This window comes from Eptatretus burgeri, chromosome 15, assembly GCF_056783735.1.
Source record: "Eptatretus burgeri isolate ZD-2024b chromosome 15, Ebu_testis_v1, whole genome shotgun sequence".
Taxonomy (NCBI): Eukaryota; Metazoa; Chordata; class Myxini; order Myxiniformes; family Myxinidae; genus Eptatretus; species Eptatretus burgeri.
Genome location: NC_140975.1, coordinates 23,702,103 through 23,727,352, shown reverse-complemented (window position 1 = coordinate 23,727,352; position 25,250 = coordinate 23,702,103). Strand labels below are relative to the sequence as shown.

General features: G+C 41.5%; 1 protein-coding gene across 2 annotated transcripts; it reads right to left on the bottom strand.

Annotated features, from left to right (window-relative positions):
• Positions 1-2,410: 2,410 nt before the first annotated feature.
• On the bottom strand, positions 2,411-25,078 carry EDA (ectodysplasin A). 2 transcript variants are annotated; one of them, XM_085857837.1, is made up of 8 exons: positions 24,956-25,078; positions 24,486-24,846; positions 15,466-16,228; positions 15,321-15,378; positions 15,102-15,211; positions 12,144-12,198; positions 11,895-12,016; positions 2,411-3,497 (listed from the first exon to the last, which is right to left on the bottom strand). In XM_085857837.1, exons 2-8 carry the CDS (start codon positions 24,500-24,502, stop codon positions 3,210-3,212), a joined length of 1,413 nt encoding a protein of 470 aa, XP_085713963.1. In that variant the 5' UTR covers positions 24,503-24,846; positions 24,956-25,078; the 3' UTR covers positions 2,411-3,209. The 2 variants fall into 2 exon arrangements, with proteins under 2 accessions (XP_085713963.1, XP_085713962.1); XM_085857836.1 differs by having other exon boundaries at positions 11,895-12,025; positions 24,956-25,069.
• Between the last annotated feature and the right edge of the window lie 172 nt (positions 25,079-25,250).

Genomic DNA, 25,250 nt, shown 5'->3' with positions numbered 1-25,250 from the left:
ATCTAGCAAAAATCCAAGAAAAACTTCAGTCATGCAATCCGTTCTCTGATGATCCAGCCTTGAGAAATGTTGTCACTGGTGTTGTAGCCAAGGATGAAGTGAATGTCGACAACTTGCAGTTAGTGGGGAAAGAAGTTGCTGAAAAGCTGACTGCACAACCAGTTTTCACCTACACATGCAAAAGGAAGGATAAAGCGAAAACTCTGGGAGATTCATCTGCTGTCCAGGTTACTGGCGACCAAACTATAAACCCTGCTCTTCTGTTTCAGAGGCTACTTGTCATTTCTCGGGCAGGGAACCTCTCATTGAAGGACGTTCTTGAATATGAATTGTCTCCATTTCCCCCAGCTCTCTTTGAGGCGAAGCACATATTCAGGAAAGCGGACAAGCCACAGCTTGCAAGAGCAATAGATGAATATGCAAAGGTTTGTCTACCGAGGATGAGTCGGACGATGTACCCAAGACGGACCACTAAGTGTTGGATGGTGGCTCACTGATGCATCGCGTTAAGTGGACGAAAGGGAGCACATACGGATCTATAGCTAACGGCTATGCTGACTTCGTACTCTGCAATTACGGGAAAGCTACTGTTGTCTTTGACGGTTATTCGGATGAACCATCTATCAAGGATAGCACACACCAGCGTCGTCAAAAGAAACATCATCCCAAAGTCAACTTCACAGAAGACACTGTGTTCATGGGGAAAAAAGATGAGTTCTTATCGCATGGTTCCAACAAGCAGGAACTGATAAACATCATTAGCTAAAGGAAAAGGGGTGCACTGTGATAAACGCAACAGGCGATGCAGACTACGACATCGTGCAAGCAGCAGTACGAGCTTCCCAGCTACAGTGAACAACACTGATAGGTGAAGATACGGACTTACTTATTCTTCTTCTTCACCGTTTTGCTGAAGGTGGCAACCGGGACTTGTACTTCTGATCTGACAAGATGCAGAACCAAAGCAGAATGTATCACATAAACAGACTGAAGAGCCCCTTAGGATCCCAGGCATCTACCATGATGCTTTTCGTACATGCCTTTACTGGATGTGATACGGCTTTGCGCATATTTGGGGTTGGCAAGAAATTTCTCTTCCAGAAAGTCATGAAAGGTGATGCTGGTTTGAGGTCATGTGCCCAAGCATTTACTATACCAGGTCAAAGCACATATGCAATTGTAGAGATTGGGTACAAGGCAATAGTCCAGGTGTTTGGTGGAAAGGGAACAGATACTCTCACTTCGTTGCGCCACAGCATCTTGACAAAGAAAGTGGTATCGGCTGTGTCATTTGTTACCCCAGAGCGTCTGCCGCCAACTGAAGCGGTGACTAAGCACCATTCACTCCGCACGTATTTCCAGATCATGACATGGATGGGAGAAGAGGCAGATTTGGAAGCAACAGACTGGGGGTGGAAAACAGAGGAGAATCAGTTCATCCCTGTAATGAATGACATGAATGCCGCACCAGACTCTTTGCTTAAGGTAGTTCACTGCAACTGCACTACCGGGTGCAGTACTCAACGTTGCACATGCAGAACCTACGGTCTACCACGCACATCAGCTTGTGGACAGTGCCAAGTGCAGTCATGTAGCAACCCTTTCAATCAAATGTTGGGGGATAAGAATGAGAATGATGACAATGACAATGACAATGCTGAGATGATCTTGGGTGACAATGGGCATGGCTAATGGTAAGGCTGTGTGACATACATACAGATTTATTTTGGATTGATGACGTCCCATCTATGTAATTACAGGAAAGGGACAGCTTAACGAGTTCAATGAGTTAAATTATAGCATCACAAGTCATTACATATTATAAAACAACAGATTTTCTATGGCATACTCATTTATCTTTTAACTATGATGTCATATATGTCATAGTTACATCACAGTACGTCATAGGTGGATGGAACTATGTTTATTTGATTCAGAAACCCCATGTTCCTATCTGTTGCCAATACATTTATAGGGTCTAAAATCAATCATAAAAAAAGTTTGTAGTACATTGAAATTTTCATTGGCGGCCATCTTGAAAATATGCAAATTAACCCCTTTACCGGGGTCAGATTACCCGAGACTTTTTTCTGGCACGCAGCATGACCTATTAAAACATTTAAAACAATAAAACGTTTTGTTGCAATCTTTTGGGGTTCAACCGTATATTGACTCTACTATTAAAGATCTCACAGTATATTTTGCAAGAGTACGCCATGCCAAACAACAAATTCATGCCATCATGTGCAGTGACTGCAACGGCAGCCGAACCACGCCTCTGGAATGATGCAACCAGCGAGCCAAATTTGTAATTGATTCCTGGCCAAAAAACAATAGCTGATGACAAGCACCTGCCATCAACTGCTGTCTCACAAAGACCAAAACGTTTTCATGTACAAAAACAAGGAAGGAAGAGCAAAATTGTTCCTTTAATGTTTTAGATTTCCTTCCAACTTGCTCATTTTCTGTTGTAGCCAGCAGCTTCCCAGCAGTGTCAAAATTCCATGAAAGGACTTTTAAATTCAAATTAGCAACGAGTAATAGCTGACACTTCGCCTGCATCATGAAACCAAAGGACACTCGATTTTCAAGTACGCAACAAACAATGCACGTTGAAACTTGGGAGTTGTACTCAGGGCGTGCATCACAATGTTCTACTGAGTTGGGATGCCCACCTCAAACTTCAACATGCCCCTCCAACCCCCTTGTTTAGTGTTTCAAATAAACCTTCCTGTCTCAAAGCTAAAATCCAGCAGTGGCATATACCCTGAAGATGTTGTGCTGCACTTCCAAAAGGTATTTTAGTTTAGTGCAAAATCCCTCCAAATTTGATCTGAAAGCTTTACAAGTGGGTAGCAGCTTCTCTTTTGTTCTCATTACTGTGCAGGCTCAACATCAAACAAAAACTGCTGTTCTCAGTCAGAAATGAACCCAGGCATGATTGCTGTTCAAATCAATATTATATTCAACATGTCAGTGTCTTCACATCATTCTGCAAAAAACATGAAATCTCTCTGAACTGTCTGTCCAGTCAAGTTACATTCAATAGTCTCCACCACCTGTTCATCCATCATCATCATCACCACCACCACAATCACGTGGTTTCACAATCTGGCAAGTTCTTCTCCAGCACCCCAATGATAAGCATATACATCACCTACGAGCCACTCAAAAAAACAACCCACGACTGAACCCCTCCCCCACTTGTCTTACTCCCTTTCATTTCCAAAATGGCTTCCGATTCCCCCAAAAAAGGTTCCTCGTGGATGTCCCAGTAATCGACTTGGTGCATGGGGGACACGCACACCAAGTCGTTCCCCAGCCCGCACCACCCTCACCGCACCTGCTGTGCAGCTGGCCAACCTCAGATCCGAGGTAGTGTCGAGGCCACTAGTCCCTCGACGGCGCTCACGGCTGATGGTGCACTGTGCAAAAGCATCTCGTCCATTCATAACTAATTGGTGTCCCGATACATCCACATAGTCCTGGTAATAAACCTGACAGAAAAGAGGATAATAAAACAAGAAAGATGTCATGCACAGCACGATACTTGCAAAATTCATAAAACAAATTTCACCTCACAAATAATTGGTGGTTGAATTCACTGACCAAATATGCAACACCTCTTCAAATCCCAAGTCAATTGGATGAAAATTGACAATTTTAGAAATCCGGTCTATGTTGACTTCAAAAATAATTTGTGGTTGAATTCAGTAACCTGATATGCAACTCATCTTCAAATTTCAAGTCAATGGGATGAAAAATGAGGATTTTAGAAATTCCAGCTTAGTTGTTGACCTTTTAGTCGACGCTGACATCAAAAATTATTGGCTTGTTGAATTCAGCGATCTAAAAATATAAATTCTTTGCAAATTTCAAGTCAATCGGATGAAAATTAAGGATTTTAGAAATCTCACCTAAGTTGTTGGCCTAAAAATAATTGGTGGTTGAATTAAGTAAGCTGATATGAAAGTCCTGTTCAACTTTCAAGTTAATCAGATGAAAAATGATGATTTTATTAAGTTGACCTCAAGATGACCTTTGACCTTTCACCTCAAAATCAATAGGCTTCTCAGTTGAGACTACCTCTACAACCCGGTAAAGTTTCATGACGATCGGTTTGGAATTGTGACCTGTAGACGATAAACAGATGGACAGACAGAATGAAAAAATCAATCACTCAGAGTGACACTTCGTGAAACGGAACGGCACCCGGTAGCGCACATACCTCTGCCAGAATGAATAGTTTACATTTTGTATACCGTAGCCTGGTGTTGGCTTAGTGGTTATGGTGGTGGCTTGGGATCCTAGGGTCCTGAGTTCAAGCCCCATTGGCCGCTGAATTAATACACCAGAGGGTTGACTCAGCCTGTCATCCTTCCGAGGTCGGCGAAAGGAGTACCAGGGTGTACTGGTAGAGGGGCACTGCATCAGCGACAGTCGCGCTTCCAATAAATGATAGCTACCTCGGCAGCGAAGCTGCCGTATGCAAGAAGAAGATTTTGTATGCCATTGATAGGTCGGATCTGAATTCGGACCTTAAGCAGAATCGAATTGGCTTGTTCTTGTCACCTAAACAACTCGTCCACAACTTTTTGAGCTATCACGTGATGCATAGTATTTGGTCCCACCTCTCAATGGTGAAGAATCACGTAAAAAAATTCACATCCGGATCCAGATTCTTATATTCACCCAAAAAAATCTCAGTACGATTGTGGTGAACTGAAGGTCGTGACGTGTGATCACATGTTGCACGGCTCGAGCACGGAATAGATAAAGCTAAGGTTCCGCTCGGTCGGGGGGATTGTCCCAGGGGCATTGTCGTTTACGGCGGCGATTCACTTGGTGCTCGTTGAATGGTGAGAATTGAGAGTATATCGGACTCCGGGCTTATACTGATTTATTTTGCGGTGATTAGTTGCACGTGTATACCTTACTGCTTATGTACTCCTTGCTGCACCTGTATCCCCTGATGTGCCCGTAGAAGCGGCTTCAATCAAATGGAATAAAGCCTACACTCTGAAGGTTCTTCTCTCGTTTTCATTTCAATTTATTCCATTTGGTTTTCTCGGCTCTCTCAACCAACGATGGACAAGATCTACAAACCAGAGAGGTTCGACGCAGACCCAAACGCGACTGACTCAGAAATGAAATGGTCGCATTGGTTCCGTTCCTTCTCACACTATCTGACCATCATCGAAGAGGGAGCCGACAAATTGGCCGCCCTTGTGAATCATGTCTCGCCCAGCGTATACAGGCTCTTCTCGGAGTGTGACACCTACGAAGCAGCGATCGATGTGCTGCAGGCGCTCTACGTGAAGCGCAAGAACGAGGTATACATACGACATCTTCTCAACACACGCAAGCAAGCAGCCGGGGAGACAATCGATCAGTTCCTGCAAGCTCTGAAACAGCTGGGAAAAGACGGCAGCTTCCGGGCCGTAAACACCGAGGAACACCGAAATGAAGCGACCGGGAGGCATTTATCCAAGGACTCAGATCAGCCCACATACGGCAACACTTACTAGAGAAAGCGCAACCCACTCTTGAAAAGGTAGTCGACCAGGCTCGAGCGATGGATACGGCTCAGCAGCAATCTGAGTCATTTGGGACACCGATGCTGCTAATGAACGCCGCTACGGTGGAAACTCAAGGAACCCCACAGACACAGACACAGCCTGACACAGGGGATGGAGAAAAACCCGAGGAGTCGGATACCCAGACCTCGTCAAACTCCTCAGCAACTACTCCGGTTGGTAAATGCTTCTTTTGTGGGTACAAAAGACACCTCCGCCACAAATGCCCCGCCAGAGATGCCACATGCATGAATTGTGACAAGAAAGGGCATTATGCCAGGGTATGTAAATCTACTCTAAGGAGAAATAAACCCACTTCTGCGGCTCTCTACTCACAAAAGAAACTAACTGCAGCCTCACCGGGGAATCTATCCAAGGCTATCATCAACGTACGAATTAACGGGCATATGGCTGAGGCTCTGATTGATACCGGTAGCTCTGAAAGTTTCGTCAACAGCTCGCTAGTGAAGGGCAGGAAATGGAAGATCCACCCGACAGACAATACGGTATGCATGGCCGCCACATCACTACAGTCCCGCATACGAGGGTACTGCAATGTTGAATTGGACGTAAAAGGGTACACGCATCGGGATGCAAGGGTACTGGTGCTTCGTGATTTATGCGCAGACGTAATTCTGGGTCATAATGTCCTCAAGCAGCACACGAGTGTCGAAATACCCTTTGGAGGAAGCAAACCTCGTCTAATTTTAAATGCTTTGACCACCGCAGAGGTAACGTCCCCCCAGCTGTTTGCTAACTTGTCGCCGGTCTGTAAACCGATAGCGATCAAATCGCGGCGATATACCACTGCCGATATGAACTTCATCACTTCAGAGACCAAGCGATTACTGGAAGAAGGAATTATAGAACCGAGCGATTCGCCATGGCGCGCACAGGTGTTGGTCACCGCCAATCAGAATCATAAGAAACGAATGGTTGTCGATTATTCCCAAACGGTCAATCGTTTCACCCAACTCGATGCCTACCCTTTGCCGCGCATAGACGAGATGGTCGAACGCGTGGCCAATTATAAGATATTCAGCACCATCGATTTGCGAAGCGCCTATCATCAAATTCCCATCCGAGAGGAAGACAAACCTTACACCGCATTCCAGGCAGGTAGACGCCTCTACCAATTCAGGAGGATTCCGTTCGGTGTTACGAATGGAGTAGCTTGCTTCCAACGAGTTATGGACGACATCATCTCAGATGAAAACCTCAAAGACACTTTTGTTTACGTGGACAATATCACAGTGTGCGGTAGGGATCAGGGGGAACATGATATGAATCTGGACAGATTCTTGAGCATTGCTAGAAAATATAATCTGACCCTCAACTACGAGAAATGCGTATTCTCGGCAAGGTCAATTGACCTTCTCGGCTACACAATAGCCGACGGCACGATTAAGCCTGATCCTGAACGATTGCACCCACTTCGTGAGCTACCCCCACCTCAGGACCTGCAGACAATGCACCGGGTGATCGGCATGTTCGCTTACTATGCAAGATGGATTTCCCAATACTCCGAGAAAATACATCCCCTAGTGCATTGCAAAAACTTCCCACCAGATGCCGCTGTTGTAAGAGCTTTCCACAGCCTCAAAGATGATATCAGTAATTCCGTGGTATTATCGATCGATAGCTCGGTGCCCTTCGTGGTGGAAACAGATGCTTCTGATCACGCGATAGCTGCTACGCTTAATCAGTCTGGGCGACCCGTCGCGTTCTTCTCGAGAACTCTCTCTGGAAGCGAGCAGAGACACTCGGCAATAGAGAAGGAAGCGTACGCCATTGTCGAAGCCCTACGTAAATGGAGACACTATTTACTGGGAAACCATTTCACGCTCGTCACGGTTTCATTTCACGCTCTTTGCTCTGCACGTCCACCAATGCAACTCCTCACGAACGAATGTTTACTCACCAGCGGCGTTATGTTGACGGCCAATCGGTGCCCAACTGGCTAACCCATCCCGGAACAGTGTTCATGAAACGCCCGGTATGACAAAGCAAGTATGAACCCATGGTGGAAGAGGTCGAACTCATCGATACTAATCCAGAGTATGCTCATGTCAGGCTCCCGGATGGCAGGGAGACCACTGTGTCGGTTCGCCATTTGGCTCCCTCAGGTACTCCTCCCGCAGGTACACCACCATCTGGCACTCCTCCCTCTGACATCCCCTCCCCAGGTGTTCCCCCCCCAGGAACTCCACCCGAGAATGGTGGCGACGGAGCTGCCGCGTTCCACCCGAGAGCGATCGGGGAGTCATCCCCGGCACGAGTCGAGGCTCACCAAGAGGATCGGAAGCCTCCCTCAAGTGAAACCGCCATTTACTCCCGGAGAGGTCGACGGATAATACCCCCTCGCCGACTCAATCTGTAAAGGGGATTATCGGCATCCTCGATGCTCATGCTCCTATATGCTCGTTACATAATATATCGATGCTCATTACCATGCTCCTACAACTCAAAATAATCCTCACTGCTTGGCATGTATGCTTCTGTAGTTTAGATAGTTCGCGTTGCTTGAAATGTATACTCCTGTAGCGCTGAAGTAATCATGGTGCGTTAGTTGGGCCTCTAGTTACATTTTAAAGACGGGGAAAATGTGGTGAATTGAAGGTCGTGACGTGTGATCACATGTTGCACGGCTCGAGCACGGAATAGATAAAGCTAAGGTTCCGCTCGGTCGGGGGGATTGTCCCAGGGGCATTGTCGTGTACGGCGGCGATTCACTTGGTGATCGTTGAATGGTGAGAATTGAGAGTATATCGGACTCCGGGCTTATACTGATTTATTTTGCGGTGATTAGTTGCACGTGTATACCTTACTGCTTATGTACTCCTTGCTGCACCTTTATCCCCTGATGTGCCCGTAGAAGCGGCTTCAATCAAATGGAATAAAGCCTACACTCTGAAGGTTCTTCTCTCGTTTTCATTTCAACGATTGCTTGGAAACTGTGGCCAAAAATCGTGTGACAAACACAGACCAACATACTTGGTGAAATTTTTTTCACCAAGTCATAACAAAATCGGCTGACCAATATACTTGAAAAATCTTCGTTTTTGCAAGTAAAAAACACAATGCCTATCAATAATATTTATTTAACAAGTGGTGCCAGGCACAACAAATCCCACCCATTTAAGGCACAAAGTTATTTTGGGGATCAAATTTAAATTTAATACATCCTTAACCTGAATGTTGATTATAAGGAATAGAATAAGGAATATTTTAGTCTTAGTTTGAAGTCAATTAAACCATTTTTGACGAAGTTATGACCGTAAAATGATTTTGACCTTTCAAGGCCACGTAAGGTCAAAGGTCATGGTGTCAAATGAAAGCCAATAAAGGACTTGATATATGTCTTCCATAGTAAACACGCATATTCCTAACCTTTTTTGATCGAAAATGGAAAATATGTAATTTTGACCGATGACCATGACCCCCAAAACTTCAGACCCTACCGATCTTCACAAATATGCATTTTTCATTCAAGGAATGGGTAGGATTAGAAGTGACAAATAGAATACGGTTCACTATAAGCTTAGTTTGAAGTAAATCAGATCATTTTTGACGAAGTTATGAGTGAAAAACGATTTTGATCTTTTTGTGACCTTGACCTTGACCTTTGATCCAATTGGACCCAAAAGTTAATGGGGTCGTCCAAGGTTCATCGCCCACCTGTGGATTAAATTTGATAGTGTTTGCTAAAGCCGTTTTGCCATAAAGTTGCTAACAGACAAACAAACAAACAAACAAACAAACAAACAAACACAAACAAACCGGACGATTACAATACCCCGCTCCCTCCCTCCGGACGCAGGATAATAATGGGGATGTGAAACCATTCAATGCATTACCATTTCTGGACTCTGGTGAGAACAGCAAACCACAGATATCCATCCAACAAGTCACAGTAATGAGTCATTTATTCTTTCATTGCATTTCCTTCCTGCCAGGGATATACAAGAAACTTGTACACAGGAGAAGCCCATTTGGGCCATCATGCTTGCACTTCATCAACACCACAGTAATTAAATATATCAGTGATTTAATTGTGGGAGTGGGTGGGGGGGGGTGAATTTTGAAGATGTGGCGTCATCAGAGTTGGTGGATTTTGACCTTTGCCTTTTTTGTATACATAGTCGAGGCTCGTGGCAGAGCTAGCACATTGAACGGTTCAGGGCGTTGCAGACAAAAACAGGACACAAAGCACGTATGCATGGAGAAGGAAACTCCAAGGAGGAAAAACTGGAAAATTAGGCAGAGGGATTTGGGTGGGGTGGGTGGTTAACCACGGTGGTAAAGATTATGCTTTAGGATTGAGGACGATCTGAGATGGTGGCGAAAAGTTATCTTGAAGACATGGAGGGAAGAATAAGATTGAAAAAGATGTGGAAATTGAATCCACAGGTGGGAAAAAAGAAGAACAAATGAGTGGAGGTGAGCAGTGATCCTGGATTTGGGTAATTTTACCAGAAGAGGGTTGAAGGTGGACTGTGAGAGTCTGGCAGAAACCTGGGGGGGGGGGGGGAAACGGGACAAAGCATGGAAAGAGCAGAGGGTGGAAGACCAGCAAGGAGGTGGTAGAAGACAGAGAGACCACAGACCTGTCTGCTATGGTGAAGTGATAGGCCCATCAAATCAGTTTCAATGCAGGAGGTTCCAATAATCTTCAAGGCCTTGGTTTCCATAGCATCAGGTTGAGCAAGATATGAGGCAGGCCAACGAGCCCGGATGGGAGAGTAGGAATCCATCAAGCTGCATATGAAGGCTTGTAGATCGATAGGAGTTCAGGTGTGCCAAGGAAGGATTTTGTACGACGGAGGATGCCGTCAGCACCTGGCTTTGGAGGCAAATGTTGAAATGTGATTTGCCCAAGAAAGATCATGGCTGATAGTGGGACTGAAGAGTTTGAATGACTGAACTTCCTCATGAGGATTGTTAAGAAAGATGGGAGGGTTTGCCAGATGGTCCTTTCCAAGAGAGATAGTGAGAAATAATGTGAGTGTGAGATTAGTCAGGATTGAAAGACATATTCCACGTTTTTTACCAGCTTATGATTTTCTCAATGTCTGAAGAGAGGCAAGAGGCTGCAGCATGCCTGTCTGAAGGATGAGGGATGTCACAGTGGAGGGTGGAGTAATCATCAAATGGATGAAGAGGATTTTCCAGAGTCAGAGAGTTCATTGATGAAGATTAGGAATAGGACTGGGCCCAGAACACTGCCTTACAGCACTCCAGCCTTGACAAGGAAAGGATAGGAAAGGACTCCGTTGAGTTATACACGTTGTCCACGAGTGTAGAGGAAATCAATAAGCGACATGTGGCGTTTGCCTTGGATGCCATAGGCAGGCAGGTTAGAGATTCTCTTGAGAGTGGACACACTTGTTGTGGACCTTTTGGAATGCACTAAGATTGCCTCCGGTCAGATTTGCCTTTCAGGAAGAGAAGGCAAGTTGTTTCAGAGCAGCTGCCTCACCACAGGATTCAGTGTGTCATGGGTGGGAAGAAGGGTGAGGATAATGGAAGATGGGATGGGGATGGGGATGGAGATGGAGATGGGGATGGAGATGGAGATGGGGATAGAGCAGGATTCTGTGGAAGAATTCCAAGGCTGAGTTATCATCAGGGTCAGTTGATAAGGGAGACCAGCCCTGAAGAGAGATGGCTGCTTGCAGTTCTTGCCAATCTGCTTGAGTGAAATGACAGACTCACCGTCATTGAGGCAGCCCTTTGAGAATAGCCAGAGAGATGTTAACTTTCACAAGCATATGATCAGATAAACCAATTGGAGCAGAGGAAGAGCAGGAGACATTTGCAGGAAAGTTAGTCAACACCAAATGCAGAAGGGAGGATTTACCATTTGGAGAAATCCAGGTTGGAAAGTTCTCCAATTGAGTCAGTCCCATGGAGTCACACAAGTCTTTTGCTGAAGTGCCATGGCTGGTGAGAGAGGAACTAACACCCAGCCAACTCACATGGTGACAACTGAAATTGCCACACATGCAGAAGAGAGTTGGGATGGGTGATTAAACATTTGTCCATGTTTTCCAAGAGAGAGATGTAGATGTAGATCTCCCTCTCCCTCTCCCTCTGCCTCCGTCTCCGTCTCACTCTCCCTCTGCGCTTATTCTGCCTATATTGCAGCAAACCTCCACTGGAAGCCATTCTCCTATTCACAACCTGTGGATATACTTGCTATCAGTATACAGCTCTGCCAAAGAAAATACCGTCCATTACTATTCAAGCCCCATATTTTCCACAAACATCAAATAAATTGAAATGACATATAAACACTAATCTCATAGATTATTATACCTGAGCATACAGGTAGTACAAGCCTCCCTCCAAGAACTCAACCTCGCCAGATCGCAGAATTCGGAAGATAGATGGTGGTGTCAGTATGGCTGCCTCTCGATCCCAATCACTCAAGAATCCTCCTGGGGCATCTCGTTGGGTAAAGGTGTGGAAGCATGGACAGGTTAGAAGAAAAAATAAAAATGAGGTGCAAATTGGAATACGAGGCAGAGAATACGATTACAGAATATATGAAGCACAGAGTCTTACCTGCATCAACCTGAATGACCGTGTCAATCCCTGGAACATGGAAACCTCTAAGTACCTAAAATATGGGGTAAGGAAAAAAAAAAAGAAAAGGGAAAAAAAAAAGAGATTGGAGAGCCAGACATGAAGGCATTTTGATTCTCAAATATACTAGTATACAGGTCTTGATTATAACAGTAGAAATGTCAAAACAAAATTACAACATTTATACAAACTGAAAACGAGCTGATGTATAAATAATTCCACGAATGTACTGAACATTTATTGCTGGGTGATATACAAGACAGACCACAATCAATAGACCATTCAAATGAAGCAGCTAGGCCAGATAATGGTCACACTTGTACCCATGTGTTTGTTTAGAGCAAGAGTACAAATGCTTTCCGCAGAGAGAGAACAGGCAAGCAGGAGACCGAATTCAGACCTCATAAAGTTGCAAAAGAAAAGTGTGTGTATTCATAACTTAAAATAAAACAAGCCGGTAGGCGACGAGGGATTCGCTAGGATCGAAGCGCTGGATACGATGCTTTTCATTCTGTCTGATCCACCGACGAAGATTCATTGCCAAGACGTATTGGTTCACATACAATTGTTCCTCTGCCTGGCAAGATTTTTCCTATTGCGTATTTTGCCAACTGGCACTCCTCATAAAAAATGACGGTAAATAGACACCATATTTTTGAAGGATGACCATTTGAAAAATAATCGGTTTGCTGGTTTGTGCTGTGGAGCCTCGCATTGCAGACAAACACAGACAGACAGACAGACAGACAGACACACGGAAAACCTGATAAACTTCTCTCAATGCTCTTGTTTGACCACACCTCCTGAGCCACACAATATTTTTCATAACCCATGCCCACTTCCATAAGCCACGCCCACTTTGTTACGCCACTCCCACTTTTCATCAACCACGTCCACTTTCCCTAAGCTCCGCCCACTTTCCTTAGCCCTCATAAAAATGACGGTAAATAGACACCCGATTTTTGAAGGACGACCATTTGAAAAATAAAACCTCAATCAAAAATCAGCTCGAGTAAAATTTTCTAAATATCTCGAAGTGTTTAATTCCGAAGTCTCCCTTCTCTACATTCAAAACTGAAGGACAAGTATTGAAAATACTGTACGCGGTTTTTCAGCAGCTGCTCAGTAATGGGTGGTTGCTAGGCAACGAAATTCAAATGCGAATATTCCCAGACCATATGGCACCTGTTGGCAAAGTTTCATCAAAATCGGTCCGCTGGTTCGTGCTGTGGAGCCTCGCGTTGCAGACACACATACACACAGACAGACAGACGGAAAACCCGACAATAAGGGATATCTCGCGAATCCAATATTTGGTATCGTATATACATGCGTTGGGATACTGATGCGACAACTGAGCTCTCGATAACAGAGTACTGCACTTGATGGTGGAAAAACTATAATACAACAAAATTCGTACCGCCACCACTTTACATGCTTTCGAGCATAGATGTGATTTTTCGCATGGCATAGGTGTGATAGGGCATCTCAGGTGACGATTAGTCACCGTACCTGGTGAGGCTGTCACGCGGTCAGCCCAGGTTTCACTACAGGGATAGTCATTCATGATTGTAGATCAATTTCATTTAATTGCAAATCCAATCAACAGCTGCACATTTCATCTCATGCCGATCTCCCAAATCTCCCGGAAACTAATCTCCTTCATCCGATTACCTCTGCCCTCCTGAAACCTACCTTTCTCCTGAAGAATAAGTGATCAAAATGAAAAGTAAGTTCAATCAATAAAATGAAGGCAAAACTTTTGTGTCACTTTAAACCGTTGTACGTGATACCCACAAATAGTGTGTAAAAGGGACAAACGATTCCAGTGTATTAGGGTGTCTTTTAGTGGCAAGGACAAGGTTGTGAATATCTCATGGAGGCAGAATATCTCACTCACTTATTGACATCTGTTTGCGCATTAATAATATTTTACTCACACTTTGTCCCAGGAGTGAAAGTCTGTCTGCAATTGTCCAGTCTCATTCTCCCCAAGCCTAATAAACCAACACTACTATATCAGGTCTGCCATCAAATTTGTGATTAAGAAAAATTATTTTGCAACACGTTTGATGAGATATAAACATCCGCTCCCTGAGAGAGAGCGGAAACTTTATTTTATGTAGTGCAACTTCCGGGAGTTTGCTTTTTTTTTTTGTGATGACTCCAGTTTTCGAGTTATTCTGCCCAGTGGTACAGGAGTGCATTAGAAAGTATGATAATTCACCCACTATTCACCATAATTCACCCATAATTCCCTAAATTGGAGGTGGTTATCCTTACTTACTAGAATGTTTCTATGCACAGCTCGACTAGATCCACCACTAAACTTATTTCCTCCAGTCCTTTAGGAGTGCATAAAATACAGGTCACACATGCAAATTGGCAAGTAGTTTTTGCTTCTACAATGTTTTCATACAGAGATACTATTATAATACTGAAAATTTCTGGGACTTGCAATACAATCTCCCAGCAGGAGCGGCACGACACAATACATATTTACAAAGGGAATTTGCATCCATCCCACAACTGCCTACCACCGCCTCCCAAAGCCTCGCGACAATTTTTTTTTAATGCCGAAAACCTTTCTGGACACACCGTAAGTACAACCACAAATTTTCAACTCATTCTGTCCAACGGTTTAGGAATTAATAAAAGTCAAACACACAAATGCTGTGGAGTGTACGTGCACGTGTGTACGTACAACACACACACACACACACACACACACACACACACACACACACACACACACACACACACACACACACACACACACACACACACACACACACACACACACACACACACACACACACACACACACACACACACACACACTCCTGTTATATCTCATTAATGTTGCTTTAAAGTAAGCCGGTACTTCATCAAAACCAGAGGAATGAACACCGAGATGCAATGAAGACGTTATCGTACTGGAAGGGATGGAGATGGGCCAGGAGGTCCAGGAAGACCAGGGGATCCCGGTGGACCCTGCAGTCCAACAGGTCCAATTGGTCCGATAGGCCCAACAGGTCCAGGATGACCTGAACACAGGAATGCGTCGAAAGCACTGTTGAAAATGTGAATAACATTCACATGCATCGCAAGAGTATATGGAAACAGAAGAATGAAAACAAAATCACTCCGATTTACCTCTTTCCCTTTGCCGTTTTCTGCCCCTTCTTCGCTTTGCATTCCTCCTTACCCTCAACTGCAAATATAACCAGGTGTAAGCCGGTGATGTAATTGCTATTTCAAAATTCCAATTCTAACAAAGAAACTCATCACAGGTTCTCACCTCATTATATGTTTGACCTGGAAATGATGGCAAGAAACCAGGAAATTCAAGTGTTGATGACATAGACTTGGTATAAATTGCGGATGAATCTGGTAAGATTGCATGCAGTCTCGAGTACATCGACAGTGAATGTGATGACGACAATGTAAGAGTGGGAGAAGGCTGTGGTGGTTTATGGGGATCGGAATATAGAATGTGAGATGCAAGTAGTGGAAGAGGCTGTGTCGAGATAGGCAGAAGGAAGGAGGGAGAAACCTTCGATGGAACATGATGGGCAGAAGGCACAAGAGATTCAGGGGAACCTGGTGTGTATTCGGGAGAGTGAGGATCAAGATTGGGAGAGAGGGGGGCATCATTTACAGAGGGTGATGTGGAGCCAAAAGAACGCAAGACAGGATCAGATAGCAAGACTGAGTCAGGAGAAAGTTCAGCAGAGTCAGAAGGGATGACATCAAAGTCAGGATAAAGTGGGATGGAATTGTGAGAGGGTAGTGTGGGGCTGGAGGTCGGGGGTACAAAATCAGGAGGTCGCTTGTCCGAATCGTGGGAGGGTGAAGGAGAGTAGTTTGGAGGATGCTGAGCAGAGTCCAGTGGATTGGGATCATTGGAGAATGAAGGGGAATGAGAGAGCAGGGAAAGATGAATGTGGCATTGTCGACTGTTCTCATCAATTCGAAAACGCAAGTCGATGTAGGCAACAGCCCAGAGAGCAACCGAAACCAGAAGGGAAGGGGAGAACAGAGGTCGTGTCCATCTGCGTTCCCTGCAAGTAAATGACAGACATTCACATTATAGACCCTTCCACAAAAGGGAATTTTCATTTCACACACTCATTCAAATTAGCACCAATATCATTCATTGCAATTGTCTACAAAGCATTGTTATCAAAGAGAAAGCAGAGGAAGATGAGATGCAAAGTATTTATAAATATAGGACGTGCAAACAGTTGTAACTGATTGGTTTTCCGACGGTCTGGATCAGCGAGGCTGTGTTCTTCAGAGGTTTCGACCCTTTATAATCAGAACCTCTCCAAACAGTGGGGCCATTCACTTCAGCTGTGCTGAAAAAGTCAGTCAATCCAGGGGTGTGTTCAGTTACCAAACAGCTAGCTATCTCGAGCTAAGCCGGCAGTTCCATATGAACAGTTTCGAATGGAGTGCTTCTTTCAATGCTGAACCCACTTGGTGAGCGCTGTACAAGAAACTTGGCAACAGAACACACCCCTGGGGAGTATTCCATTACTGACCTTAGTTTAGGATCACTTTCAAACTCACCAAAAGTTATACAAACTTATATGATGAGCAAACACTTTCCAAACTCACATGATGAGCAAACAATTTCCAAAAGTTACACAAACTCATATGATGAGCAAATATTTTCCAAAAGTTATATTGTTGTGGGCCAGGGTTCGGTGGCGATAAACGACCACTAGGTGGAACAGTAGAGCCATCTCCCACTGAACACCCGGAATTAAAAGGTCACTCCGGAGTCGACGGGCCGCTTAAAGGACCATGATCGCCAATTCTCTGACGGCGTGGGGTAGGGTCAATAGCCAAATTTCAATATACCTAAGTGCCCACGTCGTCAAATTATAGAGGAAATCACACCCTCGGCCGACTCTGTCCGAACCGAGTCGCAGGTACCGACTAAGATCCGGCGTAACCGAGCGGAGTTACCAGAGCCGTGCCGGTCCCAATGACAACTTACGGCACCAACGGCCTTACTATTTCTCAATACGCACCATGCGAGGCCAATGAAAGAAAACACGAACAACGAACTGGAACATTTAACACGGGGCTTTATATATAAACAATAATCGGGGAGGGGAGCACACAAAGAGCAGAGTTATCCGAATAAAGAAATGTAATGTACAATGAACATAGGGCACTTAGACAGTTTCTACTTAACAGACTGACACCACACACACACACACACACACACACACACACACACACACACACACACACACACACACACACACACACACACACACACACACACACACACACACACACACACACACACACACACACACACACACACACACACACACACACACACACGGTGGCCACGGCCTTTCAGCTCAGGAGGGAAAGGCGAGCTGAAGGCAACGGCCTATTCTTGCACCTGTCCACCTCGTGCGGTCTAGTCGAACTTGTCCAGTGGCGGGACTCGAACCCGCCGCCAACAATGCAGCGCCAAGAACCAGGAACCAGGAACGACGCCACGGACACCAGCCAGCACGGGAACGGAGCAGACGAGATGCCAGCAGGCAAAACGAGGCTTCCTCTCTTTTTCCTCTTTCTCGACGATAGGGCGAACCTTCTCTTCTCGACGGCTCGCCACCTCCTCTTATCCTTCCCCTCCCCCGCGGGTTGAGGGAAAATGCTCTGAGGTACTCGCCTCCGGATTGGAAGAGGGGTGAACATCCCATCTGGCTGGGCAGGGCCGCCCCTGAGGTGGTCAGTTTCCTGATTGGACGAGGAATCTCGGGGGGTGTGTCGAGGCGTCTCGGAGGCCCCCCCACCCCGAAGAGGCTGCGTAGTAGCTTTCAGCATGCTGGCCTTCCATTGGCTGGAGCGCGTGTGCGATGCTCACCCTTCGCTCATTGGCTGGAGGAAACGTCCCATGCCCTACCTCGGAGCGGAGCCTCGATCTGAAGCGATGGAGGCTCCACCCACGCCTTCAGCCAAAAACACATGGGTAATGGCAACCGGGTTGAGCGAGGGACGGTGTTGTTGTAGATGTATAAAACCCGACTATAAAATAACTCACAGCACACACACAAAATTCCCATTAGAAAGAAGGAAGGATTCTAACTATGAACACATACTTATCGAAATAACTAAGCTTATGGACTGCTGTCTGTTTGTGTGCAAATGGCTTCCAGATTCATAACAATGTAAACTCATATGACGAGCAAACACTTTCAAAAAGTAATTCAAAAACTTTCCAAAAGATATGCAAACTTTTATGATGTGCAGTTTCCAAAAGATATACAAACTTTCCAAAAAATAAACAAATTTATATGATGTGCAGTTTGCAAAAGCTATCCAAACTTATATGAGGCAGTTTCCAAAAGTTATACAAACTTTCCAAAAGGTATGCAAATTTATATGATGTGCAGTTTGCAAAAGCTACACAAACTTATTTAATTGTGCAGTTTACAAAACTTATCCAAACTTATATGATGTGCAATTTCCAAAAGTTATACAAACTTATATAACGTGCAATTTCCAAAAACTATTCAAACTTATATGACATGAAGTTTCTAAAAGCTGCACAAACTTTCCAAAAGATACACAAACTTATATGACGTGCAGTTTCCCAAATATATACAAACTCATATGACCTGCAGTTTACAAAAGTTACAGAAACTTTCCAAAAGTTATGCAAACTTATATGATGTGCAGTTTCCAAAAGTTATACAAATTTATATGATGTGCAGTTTCCAAAAGATATACAAACTTGTATGATGTGCAGTTTCCAAAAGATATACAAACTTACATGACATGCAGTTTCCAAAAGCTGTACAAACTTTCCAAAAGATATGCAAATTTATATGATGTGCAGTTTCCAAAAGATAGACAAACTTATATGACGTGCAGTTTCTAAAAGTTATACAAACTTTCCAAAAGATATACAAACTTACATGACGTGCAGTTTCCAAAAGCAAAACAACCTTATATGACGTGCAGTTTCCAAAAGCTGTACAAACTTTCCAAAAGATATGCAAATTTATATGATGTGCAGTTTGCAAAAGATATACCAATTTATATGACGTGCAGTTTCCAAAAGATAGACAAACTTGTATGACGTGCAGTTTCTAAAAGTTATACAAACTTATATGACGTGCAGTTTCCAAAAGCAAAACAACCTTATATGACGTGCAGTTTCCAAAAGATGTACAAACTTGTATGACGTGGAGTTTCCAAAAGATATACAAACTTATATGACGTGCAGTTTCCAAAAGATATACAAACTTATATGACGTGCAGTTTCCAAAAGATATACAAACTTATATGACGTGCAGTTTCCAAAAGTTATCCAAACTTTCCAAAAGATATACAAATTTATCTGACGTGCAGTTCCCAAAAGTTAAACAAACTTATATGACGTGCGGTTTCCAAAAGTTATCCAAACTTTCCAAAACATACACAAACTTATATGACGTGCAGTTTCCAAAAGATAGACAAACTTGTATGACGTGCAGTTTCCAAAAGTTATACAAACTTTCCAAAACATATACAAACTTATATGACGTGCAGTTTCCAAAAGATATACAAATTTATATGATGTGCAGTTTCCGAAAGATATACAAACTTATATGACATGCAGTTTCCAAACGTTATACAAACTTTCCCAAAGATATACAAACTTATATGATGTTCAGTTTCCAAAAGATATACAAATTTATATGATGTACAGTTTCCAAAAGATATGCAAACTTATATGACATGCAGTTTCCAAAAGATAGACAAAATTTCCAAAAGATATACAAACTTATATGACGTGCAGTTTCCAAACCTTATACAAACTTTCCAAAAGATATACAAACTTATATGACGTGCAGTTTTCAAAAGATATACAAACTTTCTAAAAGATGCACAAACTTATATGACGTGTAGTTTCCAAAAGTTATGCAAACTTACATGACGTGCACTTTCCAAAAGATATACAAACTTGTATGATGTGCAGTTTCCAAAAGATATGCAAATTTATATGATGTGCAGTTTCCAAAAGATATACCAACTTATATGACGTGCAGTTTCTAAAAGTTATACAAACTTTCCAAAAGATATACAAGCTTATATGATATGCAGTTTCCAAAAGTTATACAAACTTTCCAAAAGATATACAAACTTACATGACGTGCAGTTTCCAAAAGCAAAACAACCTTATATGACGTGCAGTTTCCAAAAGATATACAAACTTGTATGACGTGGAATTTCCAAAAGATATACAAACTTTCCAAAAGATGCACAAACTTATATGACGTGCAGTTCCAAAAGATATAAAAACTTTCCAAAAGATATACAAACTCATATGACGTGCAGTTTCCAAAAGTTATACAAACTTGTATGACGTGCGATTTCCAAAAGATATACAAACTTATATGAAGTGCAGTTTCCAAAAGATATACAAACTTAGATGACGTGCAGTTTCCAAAAGATATACAAACTTAGATGACGTGCAGTTTCCAAAAGTTATACAAACTTTCCAAAAGATGCACAAACTTATATGACGTGCAGTTCCAAAAGATATACAAACTTATATGACGTGCGGTTTCCAAAAGTTCTACAAATTTATATGATGTGCAGTTTCCAAAAGATATACAAACATATATGACGTGCAGTTTCCAAAAGATATACAAACTTATATGACGTGCAGTTTCCAAAAGATATACAAACTTAGATGACGTGCAGTTTCCAAAAGTTATACAAACTTTCCAAAAGATATACAAATTTATCTGACGTGTAGTTCCCAAAAGTTAAACAAACTTACATGACGTGCAGTTTCCAAAAGATATACAAACTTGTATGATGTGCAGTTTCCAAAAGATATGCAAATTTATATGATGTGCAGTTTCTAAAAGTTATACAAACTTTCCAAAAGATATACAAGCTTATATGATATGCAGTTTCCAAAAGTTATACAAACTTATATGACGAGCAGTTTCCAAAAGTTATACAAACTTTCCAAAAGATATACAAACTTACATGACGTGCAGTTTCCAAAAGCAAAACAACCTTATATGACGTGCAGTTTCCAAAAGATATACAAACTTGTATGACGTGGAGTTTCCAAAAGATATACAAACTTATATGACGTGCGGTTTTCAAAAGTTCTACAAATTTATATGATGTGCAGTTTCCAAAAGATATACAAACTTAGATGACGTGCAGTTTCCAAAAGTTATACAAACTTTCCAAAAGATATACAAATTTATCTGACGTGCAGTTCCCAAAAGTTAAACAAACTTATATGAAGTGCGGTTTCCAAAAGATATACAAACTTTCCAAAAGATATACAAACTTGTATGACGTGCAGTTTACAAAAGTTATACAAACTTTCCAAAACATATACAAACTTATATGACGTGCAGTTTCCAAAAGATATACAAACTTGTATAACGTGCAGTTTCCAAAAGTTATACAAACTTTCCAAAAGATATACAAACTTGTATGATGTGCAGTTTCCAAAAGATATACAAACTTATATGACGTGCAGTTTCCAAAAGTTATACAAATTTATCTGACGTGCAGTTCCCAAAAGTTAAACAAACTTATATGACGTGCGGTTTCCAAAAGTTATCCAAACTTTCTAAAAGATATACAAACTTATATGACATGCAGTTTCCAAACGTTATACAAACTTTCCCAAAGATATACAAACTTATATGATGTTCAGTTTCCAAAAGATATACAAACTTAAATGACATGCAGTTTCCAAAAGATATACAAACTTATATGATGTGCAGTTTCCAAACGTTATACAAACTTTCCCAAAGATATACAAACTTATATGATGTTCAGTTTCCAAAAGATATACAAACTTATATGACATGCAGTTTCCAAAAGATATACAAACTTATATGATGTGCAGTTTCCAAAAGATATACAAACTTATATGATGTGCAGTTTCCAAAAGATATACAAACTTATATGATGTGCAGTTTCCAAAAGATATACAAACTTATATGATGTGCAGTTTCCATAAGATATACAAAATTTCCAAAAGATATACAAACTTATATGACGTGCAGTTTCCAAACCTGATACAAAATTTCCAAAAGATATACAAACTTGTATGACGTGCAGTTTCCAAAAGATATACAAACTTATATGATGTGCAGTTTCCAAAAGATATACAAACTTATATGATGTGCTGTTTCCAAAAGATATACAAACTTATATGACATGCAGTTTCCAAAAGTTATAGAAACTTTCCAAAACATATACAAACTTATATGATGTTCAGTTTCCAAAAGATATACAAACTTATATGACATGCAGTTTCCAAAAGATATACAAACTTGTATGATGTGCAGTTTCCAAAAGATATACAAACTTATATGACGTGCAGTTTCCAAAAGTTATACAAACTTTCCAAAAGATATACAAATTTATCTGACGTGCAGTTCCCAAAAGTTAAACAAACTTATATGACGTGCGGTTTCCAAAAGATATACAAACTTTCCAAAAGATATACAAACTTGTATGACGTGCAGTTTCCAAAAGTTATACAAACTTTCCCAAAGATATACAAACTTATATGATGTTCAGTTTCCAAAAGATATACAAACTTATATGACGTGCAGTTTCCAAAAGATATACAAACTTTCCCAAAGATATACAAACTTATATGATGTTCAGTTTCCAAAAGATATACAAACTTATATGACATGCAGTTTCCAAAAGATATACAAACTTGTATGATGTGCAGTTTCCAAAAGATATACAAACTTATATGACGTGCAGTTTCCAAAAGTTATACAAACTTTCCAAAAGATATACAAATTTATCTGACGTGCAGTTCCCAAAAGTTAAACAAACTTATATGACGTGCGGTTTCCAAAAGATATACAAACTTTCTAAAAGATATACAAACTTGTGTGATGTGCAGTTTCCAAAAGTTATACAAACTTTCCAAAACATATACAAACTTATATGACGTGCAGTTTCCAAAAGATATACAAATTTATATGATGTGCAGTTTCCAAAAGATATACAAAATTTCCAAAAGATATACAAACTTATATGATGTTCAGTTTCCAAAAGATATACAAACTTATATGACATGCAGTTTCCAAAAGATATACAAACTTGTATGATGTGCAGTTTCCAAAAGATATACAAACTTATATGACGTGCAGTTTCCAAAAGTTATACAAACTTTCCAAAAGATATACAAATTTATCTGACGTGCAGTTCCCAAAAGTTAAACAAACTTATATGACGTGCGGTTTCCAAAAGATATACAAACTTTCTAAAAGATATACAAACTTGTGTGATGTGCAGTTTCCAAAAGTTATACAAACTTTCCAAAACATATACAAACTTATATGACGTGCAGTTTCCAAAAGATATACAAATTTATATGATGTGCAGTTTCCAAAAGATATACAAAATTTCCAAAAGATATACAAAATTTCCAAAAGATATACAAACTTATATGACATGCAGTTTCCAAATGTTATACAAACTTTCCCAAAGATATACAAACTTATATGATGTTCAGTTTCCAAAAGATATACAAATTTATATGATGTACAGTTTCCAAAAGATATACAAACTTATATGATGTGCAGTTTCCAAAAGATATACAAACTTATATGATGTACAGTTTCCAAAAGATATACAAAATTTCCAAAAGATATACAAACTTATATGACGTGCAGTTTCCAAACCTTATACAAACTTTCCAAAAGATATACAAACTTATATGACGTGCAGTTTCCAAAAGATATACAAACTTATATGATGTGCAGTTTCCAAAAGATATACAAACTTATATGACATGCAGTTTCCAAAAGATATACAAACTTATATGACATGCAGTTTCCAAAAGATATACAAACTTATATGACGTGCAGTTTCCAAAAGATATACAAACTTATATGACATGCAGTTTCCAAAAGATATACAAACTTATATGACGTGCAGTTTCCAAAAGATATACAAACTTTCCAAAAGATGCACAAACTTATATGACGTGCAGTTTCCAAAAGATATACAAACTTTCCAAAAGATATACAAACTTATATGACGTGGTTTCCAAAAGATATACAAACTTATATGACGTGCGGTTTCCAAAAGATATACAAACTTATATGACATGCAGTTTCCAAAAGATATACACACTTATATGACATGCAGTTTCCAAAAGATATACAAACTTATATGACGTGCAGTTTCCAAAAGATATACAAACTTTCCAAAAGATATACAAACTTATATGACGTGCAAACACTTTCCACCTCTACATTTTCAAGGTTCGCCACATTCTCAGATTCGCACCTGCCTTGCTGTGCCATGGCCTGCGATTCCCCAGCACTTTATAAATATTCTGAGGAAAAGTAAACCACACAGATCCTTTACATCAACTTAGCCTCCACTTAAAACGCTGTAAGTTAAGCATCATCCTTATGATATCTGTGCATCATATCCCTCGCCAAATTGCAAAAGCATTGGTTTTTTTTTTTGTTGTTTTTTAAAGATTCGTAAATTTTGCAAAGCTTTTGATGGAAAGAGCAGACGATCCACTTGCAGGCGCAAACGTGCCGCCCACGTCGCACGTTGATGACGTCACTGCTCTGAGGCGTTCGCAGTGTTTTGTTTTCTTTTTCTTGCTTTTTCCTCAACTCGACGACATATGAAACTGCAATAGAAAATTACATCGTCAATTCTAATTCTCCATTTGCATAAAATGTAATGGTGAAGGAATTATCCGACAGGATGAAGCTGCATTGTCCACTCGCACTGCTCACACTATGTACACGAACAGTTCGGTCAAACTCGAACAAAGGTCGATGAGGAGCAAGTGATGATTTCAAAATGACTTGTATCCACATTAATTCCCGATGAGACAAACCCTTCGACTGGCTTCCCGCCTTACACTGCAACCAACAGGGCTACCAATACACCGCCAAAGTCTTCAAAGGCGGGAAAACATGCAGATTTTTTTTTTTTTTAAGTAAAGACAAAAGCACAAAAAAATATGTGGTAGAATGTCATCTCTTTAACATTCTAATTTAAAGGAGGTGGTGGTGGTGGTGGTTGTTG

Coding starts and splice junctions, on each gene's coding strand:
- EDA (XM_085857836.1), bottom strand. Junction 12,199..15,101: donor GCCCATCTCCATCCCTTCCA/GTACGATAACGT, acceptor CCCATATTTTAG/GTACTTAGAGGTTTCCATGT. Junction 12,026..12,143: donor GGTCATTCAGGTTGATGCAG/GTAAGACTCTGT, acceptor TTACCCAACGAG/ATGCCCCAGGAGGATTCTTG.